At 43.8% G+C, this 9,728-nt stretch overlaps 1 protein-coding gene across 2 annotated transcripts; it reads left to right on the top strand.

Moving 5' to 3' along the window:
• The first annotated feature begins 2,185 nt into the window (after positions 1–2,185).
• On the top strand, positions 2,186–8,933 carry LOC108251451 (low affinity immunoglobulin gamma Fc region receptor II-b-like). Of its 2 annotated transcripts, XM_017441769.3 has the most exons (8): positions 2,186–2,276; positions 5,050–5,085; positions 6,274–6,534; positions 6,613–6,858; positions 6,935–7,079; positions 7,772–7,846; positions 8,628–8,729; positions 8,827–8,933. In XM_017441769.3, the coding sequence occupies exons 1-6, from the start codon at positions 2,246–2,248 to the stop codon at positions 7,815–7,817; spliced, it is 765 nt and encodes a 254-aa protein (XP_017297258.2). In that variant the 5' UTR covers positions 2,186–2,245; the 3' UTR covers positions 7,818–7,846; positions 8,628–8,729; positions 8,827–8,933. The 2 variants fall into 2 exon arrangements, with proteins under 2 accessions (XP_017297258.2, XP_037832553.1); XM_037976625.1 differs by lacking the exons at positions 2,186–2,276; positions 5,050–5,085 and adding an exon at positions 5,963–6,191.
• The last annotated feature ends 795 nt before the right edge of the window (positions 8,934–9,728 follow it).

Here is a 9,728-nt window from a genome sequence, read left to right as displayed (position 1 = left end):
GCTGAGACTCCAGCCTAGACTCCGGCTGAGACTCCAGCCTAGACTCCGGCTGAGACTCCAACTCAGACTCCAGCTCAGACTCCACCTCAGACTCCAGCTCAGACTACGGCTGAGACTACAGCTGAGACTCCAGCTCAGACTCCACCTCAGACTCCAGCTCAGACTACGGCTGAGACTACAGCTGAGACTCCGGCTCAAACTCCAGCTGAGACTACACCTGAGACTTCGGCTGAGACTCTGGCTGAGACTCTGGCTCAGACTCCAACACATTGTTTTTTGTTTTGTTTTTTTACACCAGTGGAAAAACAAACATTTTCATCTCAGAACCTTTTGAATGTAGAAATTAAAAGGAACAAACACCACGGCTGCATTTCTGAATACGTTTCATTCTGTTGACAGAAGAATTATAACCATCTGATCAGCACCATCATTAACTTCTGTGGTATTTATATTTTATTTATCTTTGTTTTTAGCTCTCGTTAGCTCTGCAGCGCTCTGGTTTCTCTGCAGAATCATTTCTTGCTGTGTTTGTGTGGTTCTGTGGGTTTGACAGAAACGTTAGATGGAAACTAATATTCTGGTTAGGATGTGGTGAAAAGATTTACACCTTTTCTTCCGAGCAGATAAACAAAAACCAGCATCACTGTGTGGTTGGAAACTCAGGAGAACAAAGTGTTTCTGTGTTTGAATCAGGCTGAAGCTAAAAGCAGGGGTATATTTTTGTTTTTAATTAAGAAATAATTTTTGTGCACCTGATTGTAGCGTCTGAAAGGATATGGACTCATTTATGACCCCATTCTTTTTAAATGTTTATCACAGATACCACTTGTAATATTCTAAAATGTTCTTTTATAAAATATTAGGGTTTGTAGAACTGTATTGTCTGATTTTATTATCTGCTCATGGTGGAGACCTGCAGGACGAGGATTTCTCCGCCATTTTGTCCCATGTTGGCCCGTATGGATGACCCTGCTCAGGAAGTGAAATGTTTCTCAGATGTTTGTCCATGGACTCCTCCTCCTCTCCTTCCTCGGCATACATACCCTGATCTTCTGCTTGAAGGACACCATGGACAGATTCTGTGTCAGAGTGATGTAAGACCTCAGAGGTATCATTGTTATTGTCGGACGCCAACTAATCGTCACTTCAGGCATCAAGTGTCGCCTCAGGGCTTCTGGAGCTTTAAATCTAGCTACTCTGGGTCTTTTTGTCACAGTTTAATAAAAACATTACAACCAAATCTAATCTTATCAGGTATTTAAAAACCCTGTACATCCTGAGACAACCAACCTCAAACAAGTTTCCATAATTTCTGCCACATTAATGATCTGATCCCTGGAAAAATAAGGATGAAAAGATGATAAGAATACTGACAGGTTCCTGGTAGGAAGTGTTGAGATTTAAATAAAATATAAAAACAGCACACAGGTCATACTGCTGGGGTCATAAATGACCCGACTCGGCTGCTCGAGGGTCCGAGCGTTTCGGAGAAAAGAAGCCCGTACGTCAGCTGACGGGCTGACGTTTGAGCTGACGTATGGATGACGTTCGTGGTGAGGCGCATGGTGTCACTTCCTGTTTCCCCAGTGATGGGCAGATGAAGCTCAATGAGGCCATGAGGCCTTGTGGCAAAACTGATCGAAGGCTCATGAGGCTTTATTTGCTCCACCACGCCATCTAGTGGACAAAACAGTATAGCAGACAACATCAGTTTAAGGCAGGGGGGTGGGGTTTTTTTTAAGTTTTCAAAGAAACAGTTGGAAAAATAAAAAATGTGCAATGCATGTATTAATATATTGTTTGTTTTGACAAGGGGAGTATTTGAATGAAAAACTGGATTTATGGAAAAGGGAAACCATTATTTTTGGGCAGTGACAGCGCTGGGAGGTGATACATTATTGTTTTTATTTAAAAACAGCAGTTTCTCTACTGTAAGGAAATAAAGTTTAATTTTCCACAGCAGTGACAGTTTGAACTGATGAAGTAAAGAGTCTAAACACCAGCAGCAGCTGAAAGAAACAGTTTGAAGGTGATGAGAGCATGTTAGTTAGATTTTATTTGGGATTATTTTAGTTAAGAGACAGTGAGCTATTTGTCAGAGTGATGAATGATAGTTTTATCAGTTTTGTTATTAGATTATAAATCCTTCTTGTAAGCTTAAACTGGCTGACATGCAGAGGAAGAGGGCGGGTTTAACTCCGTCTCTGACAAATGAAACAAACCAGTCAGATCTCTGAGGGGCACCATGAAGGAAACATCTGTCAGATTCCTGCTCTGTAAGTACAGATTCTTTCTGTCTTCTGATAACTGATGCTGGATGATAATCTGGGACTCAAACACAGAGGATTAGCTGCAGGTCTTTGCTGAAACACAAGGACTATAGTGAGGGGTAGGAAAACCTTAAATTCTTTTTTCCCCACACTTAATTAGACTGCTTGGGGGGAAACTAAAGAGTGAGACAAATAAATACACCCAGGTGTTCCCAACAAACACAACCTGGTGAACACAGCAAGATAATGACCCTCCCCTTCCACTTGTCTCTTCAGTACTGAGAAAACAGCTTCAAACCCCTGAGACAGCATACGTCCCCTTTAAGATTCAGAGGAAACTAGAATTTCTGCTTCCTTAAACCCAAACTAAACACAGGAACAAGACGGAGTCTTAATAAATAATTAAAATAACTGAAACGAAATGATACTGGCTTAAACCAGTCAAACTGAAACAGTAGCAGGCCGACCTGCACAAAAAGAACGAACCAAGTTAGACCCGCATCTTAGATCTGCAGGTTTTTGGGTTTTTGTTTATTTTCTTGTTTGCTGTTTGTGTTCAGTTATCCTTGTCTCAGTTTAAATCTTGTTCCTCGTGTCTTTGTTTTTTCTGTCACCATTCACTCCTCAGTTTCTCTCTCGTCTCTCTGCCACGCCCATCTCCACCTGTCAGCAGTTTGTAACTCTCACCTGTGCCCACTTATCTCATTATCTCCTGTGTTTAAAAACCCGGTCATCACCGCTGGTTCATCGTTTCTTTGCTCCTGGCTTCTGACTCCGTGCTCGATGTTCTCGCCTGTGTTGTTGTTTTAGTCTCTGCTGCCACGTCAGCCTTTTGTTTTGTTCATTTTTACTTTAATAAATTAGTTTATTTAAAATGAGTCTGCGCTCTGTTTTCGCCTCCTTGAATCTGGACAACCTCCTGATGAATGAAACGAATCAATATTCGCTCCTCGTGCGTCACTCCCTCTGAGAGGATCTAACCCCAATTAAGATAAAACAAAGTGCCAAAAAAGAGAGAATGTTCAGAACATGCATTCCTCTGCTAGGATCGATGTTGAATCAGCATGGAATCTACCTGCTCTTAAATCTAAGCGCTGAGTTACCTGCCCTCATAACGAGCCAGGTGCGCTGTCACCACGTCTTCCAAATATGGACTTACTTCCGGGAGGAGATGCCCCAGCTTCAGAAAGAAAACAATAAAAAGTGGAATAGAAATACAGGAATCTTTCTAAATGTTTATGGCTGACCAAGCACTTTAACAACCTTATATTTTTAACTAATCTGAAACAAATTATAGACACAAAACTTAGGAAGACACATGATGGCAAACATTAAACTTTATATTTTATTATTGCTTATTCTCATTGATATATATACACACATCAACACATGCGGTGCCAGTCATCAGATACCCTGCTGGTAAAATAACCTGACCAAAGGAGGAGATAGAAGCCACTGACATCAAGACACAAAGCTCCCCACGATGCAGGGAGGGTTTCACCCTGAGACTGAACTCTAAGGAGGAGGGAGGATCAGAGCCACGATACAGGATGAACCAACCAAGATCCTGGAGTCCATCAGGAAGACAGCCTCCAATGATGATCTGCTGAGTAAAGGTCTCAGGCAGCAGGAGGCAGTCTGAAGGACGAACCAATGTCCTTGCTGGAGATCAGTGAGTCGATGTCTCGCTCACTTCTGGTGTACAGCTTGATGTCTTCCCTGTAGAGGAGGGGGCTGATGGCTGCTCCACTTTGGAACCAGCATCCAGAGCCACTCTTTGCAACCATCTGGCTGAGGGTTCAGGTCCAAGCAGAGCAGGAGTGGGACAGAGCATCACCTTGGTTTATGCTGCAGGTGGCTTTGAATGGTCCTCTAGAGCTGTCCTCCACATTCCCTCTGAGTTCTCAATGAAGACTCTTATGCCCCTTTTCCACTGGCTCTACTACAGAAGCCCGGCTCTACTCAGCCCGGCTCGGCTCTATAAAAAATGCCTCCTGTCTCCACCGGCCAGTTTGGTTTGTAGCAGAGGAATGCCTCCTTGTGTTGTGGGGGGGTGGGGGTTTGTGCTACCGAAACTTGGCTTCATCTGTGGAGACAACAGAAGAGCTATGGACAACGTTGGCCCTGTGTTGTTGCTGTTTTTTAAACTCATGGGGATTCTCCTGAGACTTCAGGAAGAGAGGCGCAGTGGAAGAAATGCTCTTTCAGTCACTCCAGTGTCCATGTGGGGGGCATGGAGTCAGAGGCTTTCCTGTAGTCAGTCCAGGCACTGCACAGGTTGGTGGGTCTGATCTTACAGTTCTGTGGACCAGCAGCTGGTGGTGCTTGGCTCCAGTTCCCTTCTGTGCCTCGCTCAGGTACTGACCCATGAACCTGTTCATCTTAGCCGCTTTGCTGCCTGACAGGAGCCAACATGTTGTACGGAGGCAGGTAATTGGCTGGTAGTTGGAAGGAAATGCTCCTTTCTGGGGTCTTTCATGATCAGGACTGTCCAGCCCTGGATCAACCTCTCAGGGTGGGTTCTTCCATCAGCAGCTGGTTCTGTTGTCCTGCTGGGTTCATGGAGAGCAGACAGTTTCTTCAGCCAGGAGGTGGATCATGTCAGGCCCTGGTGCAGTCCACACTCTGTCTTAGATTTCTGACTTATTTAAAAAGGGTCAATATTACTGCAGATAAATAAAAATGAAAGCCATTATATTCCATTTTTATGTTATTGTAATGTGACAAATAAAGTGTTTGTTGTACAGAAACATGTTTATAACGTATTATTCTCTTTCAGTTCTGACCTTGGAGCTGTGCTGCACAACAAGACAAGGTTTGTGAATTTCTTGTGTTATTTAAAAGGTTTCATAAAATATTATTTGTCAGAATCAATGATTTTGGATTAATTTCTAAGATAAAAACTGTTTAAAACTAATAAGGTCCTCTGCTTCTTCCTAGCAGCTAATTTGGCTTTAAAAACAGGATTAACACAGATGTTATTTCTGAAATTACAAGACAGAATATTTGTCAGAATTTGTTTTAAAAGTTACAGAATTTATGATAAGAGGTCCTGTTAGAGATATCAGGAGTGTGTAGATATTTAAAGCTTACAGATTTGTTTTGCACCCTAAGATTATATACAAAATGTTTCTTAAAGAGATTTTAGGACATAAACAAAATTCATGAACATTTAAAATTCATCCATCTTCACCTGCTCCTCCTTTCTGGGTGGTGTCTGTCTCCAGCCGTCACTGTGTGAGAGACAGGGGACACCTGGACAGGTGTCCATCACAGGACACACAGAGACAAACAAGCTTTGTCCCTCTCACACCTGGGGACAATTTAGAGTTACTAGTGAACCTAACCTGCATGTTTTGGGTCTGTGGGAGGAAACAGGAGTACTCTGTTGGTGTAGAAAGAGGGGCTTTGAGGAAAAAGGTTGGAACCGCTGATCTGGACCAACTGGAGCCTGAAGTCTGAGACAGAATCAGGTTCCCTGTCAGTTGGCTTCAGTACAAGTTTTCAGCCCTGCCTCCACATAAACAAACACACCTCCGATCATGCTTCCTTCATTTCTTACCTTTGTTCAAATGTTCTTTTTTCTAACATGTTTGGCTGTAATCAGTTATTTCATGCTTAAAAGAAAGGTCATGTGACTTCATGATTGTGTGAGGGAGAGTAGGCGGGGCTTAAAGGTCCACAGACTCTGGTTCCAAAAATACAAGATGGCAGCTTCTGTAAACCAGATCCTGCTGTCTTCAAGTCCCAGCAGTGAGACAAGAGGGGGACACTCGGTCTGTTGCTGTGAACAGTTTCAGGTCCAGACTAAAACAAGAAGATCCTGGATCCAAGCAGCTGAAGTGATCTTCTGTGGGGGGGCCTGGCTCAGCCTTAGAGGCTGGACCAGATGGAGCTCCTCCACATCCAGAATCAGTTCAGGTGCTTCAGGAACCCCTTTGTAGCAGCTGTCAGGAAAACAGTTTGATGAAGATAAAATTAAACAAACATTTTTTCCTTCCAGCTCTGTCAGCTGGTCTGACTGTGAGTCCCAGCAGATCTCAGTTCTTTATGAGAGACTCTGTGTCTCTGAGCTGTGAGGAGGACCACAGCTCTGCTGGATGGACTCTGAGGAGAAACACCACCACAGAAACCAGAACTCTGTGCAACAATGCAACAGGCCCGCCTTGTAATCTTAACTACTTGATGACCTCAGACAGTGGTGTGTACTGGTGTGAGTCCAGCTCTGGAGCAGCCAGTAACACCATCAACCTGACTGTCACTGGTAAGATCACACTGTGGAGTTAGTGCTGATGAAGCTGCTGGAAATGGATGAAATGCTGGAGTTTGTCTCTGTGTTCAGGTGGATCAGTGATCCTGCAGAGTCCTGTCCTCCCTGTGATGGAGGGACATGATGTCACTCTGAGCTGTCAATCAAAGGACAAACCCTCCAACCTCCCAGCAGCTTTCTTTAAAGATGGCGTCTTCATAGGGAATGAGTCCTCAGGTCACATGAGCCTCCAGCGTGTTTCCAGGTCTGATGAAGGTCTCTACAGGTGTCAGATCAGGGGTCATGGAGAGTCTGAACCCAGCTGGATCTCTGTCTCAGGTCAGGAGGTCTCTGACTCTCTGCTCCAACCGTCATTATGTCACAAATAATAAACAATTATCTTGGTTTGTTTCAGAGAAACCCCCCCAGCTCTGCTCCACCTCCATCCTCTCCTCATCATGTCATCCTGCCTCTTGCTTGTGTCGGTGCTGTGGTCTTACTGCTGGTTCTGGTTCTGGTTCTGGTTCTGGTGAGACGATGTGTTCAGAGGAAACCTGGAGGTGAGACAGAGGTTCATATTTACAGGTTGTTATTTTAATGGTACCACAGTGGTTCTGTTGGGCCTCCCTTCCATTAGAACCATAGTTTTGTTTTCTCTGAATCATTAGTTGTTCAGTTTTGCTTGAACACAGCAACAAATACATGATTGCTCCCTGAGGTAACACAACTAACACCACCACACGTTCCAGCCTGAAAAAATAAGATAACACATAACACAAACAACTTCTTATAGCTGAATATTTTATTATTATTTCCATTCTGCCTTTTGACTTTGTTACCCACACATCCCAAGATGTCCCATTTAAAGTACAGCATGTGTCTGTGATGACTCTCAGCTACGACCACATGGAGATATAACTCAATATCTGTAACACTGCTTGAGTTATGGTCATGTTTGGGTCTTCTAAGGTCCGTTAGCTGTGGCGGCCATCTTAGACTAGGTTGCCTCCAGAAGTTAATCAGCTGTAGATGTTCATCCAAGTATTACTTTCTGAGAGGTTCATTTAAATCCATCCAGCTGTTCATGAGATATTTTGCTAACAGACACACAAACACAAATAAAATCCTTTTTCCCTTCACTCTCAGCTGTGGGAACTGAACAGTTCAGATTAATATCCTGACATCTAATCAAAGAACTGCAAACATTTAACAGTTTTGATGCCAAACAGATCAAATCTGTTGTTTCTTTCAGCTGTTTGTGGAGAAGCTGGAGAGAAGAACCAACAAGCATCACATGATCCGCAGCAGCCAATCAGAGGCAGCTCAGGTAGGTTCTAAGGTTCCTTGTAAACAGAACCGAGGTTCTCCTACAGCAGGAGGTCCATCTTTATGTCTGATATTAGTTTGATTTAAAGCCTTTGTCCCGTCCAGCAGTGAACTCAGTGGTTGGTCTGTGTGGTTTTTCTGCTCTCAGTCTAACAGAGCCTGTGGTCTTCAGGTTTCCTGTTTCCTGTTTCTGATGCAAACATGCAGCTGAATGTTGGCAGATGATGTGACATCATTAAAGAGCACTTTTTCTACAAACTGAGAGAAACTAAATGTTTTAATTAGCAAAATAACTGAGTTCTGAGCAAAACCAACAGAAAGAATAAAGATCATCGTATAAATAACATCAGTCGAAGGGACAGAAACCTGAAGCAACTGTTTTACAGGATAAAATGTCTCTGTGGGGCATTTTAATGACGTGTAACTTAAATTAGTATAAAAACAAACACTGAAGTTTCTCTCTGAGTATCACTACAGATTATTAGTACTTTAGTGTTGTTGTGATAAAAACCTCCTGCCAAGTTAAAAACATCATCAGCAGACACGACAGGAAGGCAGGGGTCAAAGGTCAAGGTCCAAAATCTGATGGAGGTGATGGTGTGTTCAAAGATCCAAATCTTTAATATTTTGCTTTAAATAAAAAAACCTTTGTAATATTTTCTCTTCCTTGAAGTACAGTTGTGAGTACTCCCAGTACTCCCAGTACTCTCAGTACTCCCAGTACTCTCAGTACTCCTGCAGTCGTAGTACCTGCTGTAATCTGAGTGTTTTTGCTTCTGCAGGAACTTCTACATCTGTAGTTTACCGTGCAGTCAGGACAGAAGACGTCCATCAAACTGTCTTCAGAGTGAAGACCTGAGGTCTTCCTCACGTTTAGATTCAAGGTTGGATGTTTCCTAACAGACGTTTGTCCTGCTGGAGGGACAGAATCTCTTCCTCTAGGACACCAGGTTGAACTGTGTGTGTTTGTGTCCCCATCAGACTGAGACGTCCTCTTCTCATCACTGGTTCCTCCAGAGACTCCGTCTGCTGCCACAACTCTGACCTTCTGCTGTTTTAACTTGTCATTAAATATCTGACTGAGCTGATCTGGTTTGATGTGTCTAACTGATCCCAGCTCTGTGTTCAGAGCAGATCCAAACATTTCAGACTCTGCAGAAACAACCGTCTGTTTCTGTTTCAGGAGGTTTGATGATTGAACCTCATTTAACAAACGCTGGTTTTCACCACCTTCAGCTGAACTAACCTGAAGTTTGAAGGCCTTCTCTTCCTCTCTGTGTCTTTCCTCTCTCCTGGGCTTCAGGAGGGTTAAAATCCAATAAAACTGCTGATTGTTCCTTTAATGCACATAAGCTTCAGACAAAACCTCTGCTGAGAGTAAAGCAGACGTCCTTCAGGGGGACAGCAGTGCTGCTCCTGCTGCTCTCAGGATCCTGCAGCTGAAACAAGTTCCTGAGGAACGTTCTTCTCTCATCTGTGGACCAGAACCAGAACCAGAACCAGAACCAGACATCTTCTACTCCTCACTGAGATAATCCTCCTGTCCACTCACTGATGTCCAACTGTCTCTGACCTGTCCAATAGTCTCAGACTGGTCCAGGTGTCTCAGACTGGTCCAACTGTCTCAGACTGGTCCAGGTGTCTCTGATTGGTCCAGGTGTCTCAGACTGGTCCAGCTGTCTCAGACTGGTCCAGGTGTCTCTGATTGGTCCAGGTGTCTCAGACTGGTCCAGCTGTCTCAGACTGGTCCAGGTGTCTCTGATTGGTCCAGGTGTCTCAGACTGGTCCAGCTGTCTCAGATTGGTCCAACTGTCTCAGACTGGTCCAACTGTCTCAGACCGGTCCAACTGTCTCAGACTGGTCCAGGTGTCTCTGACTGGTCC

Source organism: Kryptolebias marmoratus, linkage group LG7 (genome assembly GCF_001649575.2).
Source record: "Kryptolebias marmoratus isolate JLee-2015 linkage group LG7, ASM164957v2, whole genome shotgun sequence".
NCBI classification, from domain to species: domain Eukaryota; kingdom Metazoa; phylum Chordata; class Actinopteri; order Cyprinodontiformes; family Rivulidae; genus Kryptolebias; species Kryptolebias marmoratus.
The sequence above is the reverse complement of the archived record's forward strand: the minus strand, read 5'-3'. Positions and strand labels throughout refer to the sequence as shown.

Excerpts from the sequence above, each read along its gene's own strand:
- LOC108251451 (XM_037976625.1), top strand. The coding sequence starts at position 5,978 with ATGGCAGCTTCTGTAAACCAGATCCTGCTGTCTTCAAGTCCCAGCAGT. Across the intron at positions 6,192-6,273 it reads CACATCCAGAATCAGTTCAG|CTCTGTCAGCTGGTCTGACT; the intron begins GTGCTTCAGGAA and ends TTTTCCTTCCAG. Across the intron at positions 6,859-6,934 it reads CAGCTGGATCTCTGTCTCAG|AGAAACCCCCCCAGCTCTGC; the intron begins GTCAGGAGGTCT and ends GGTTTGTTTCAG.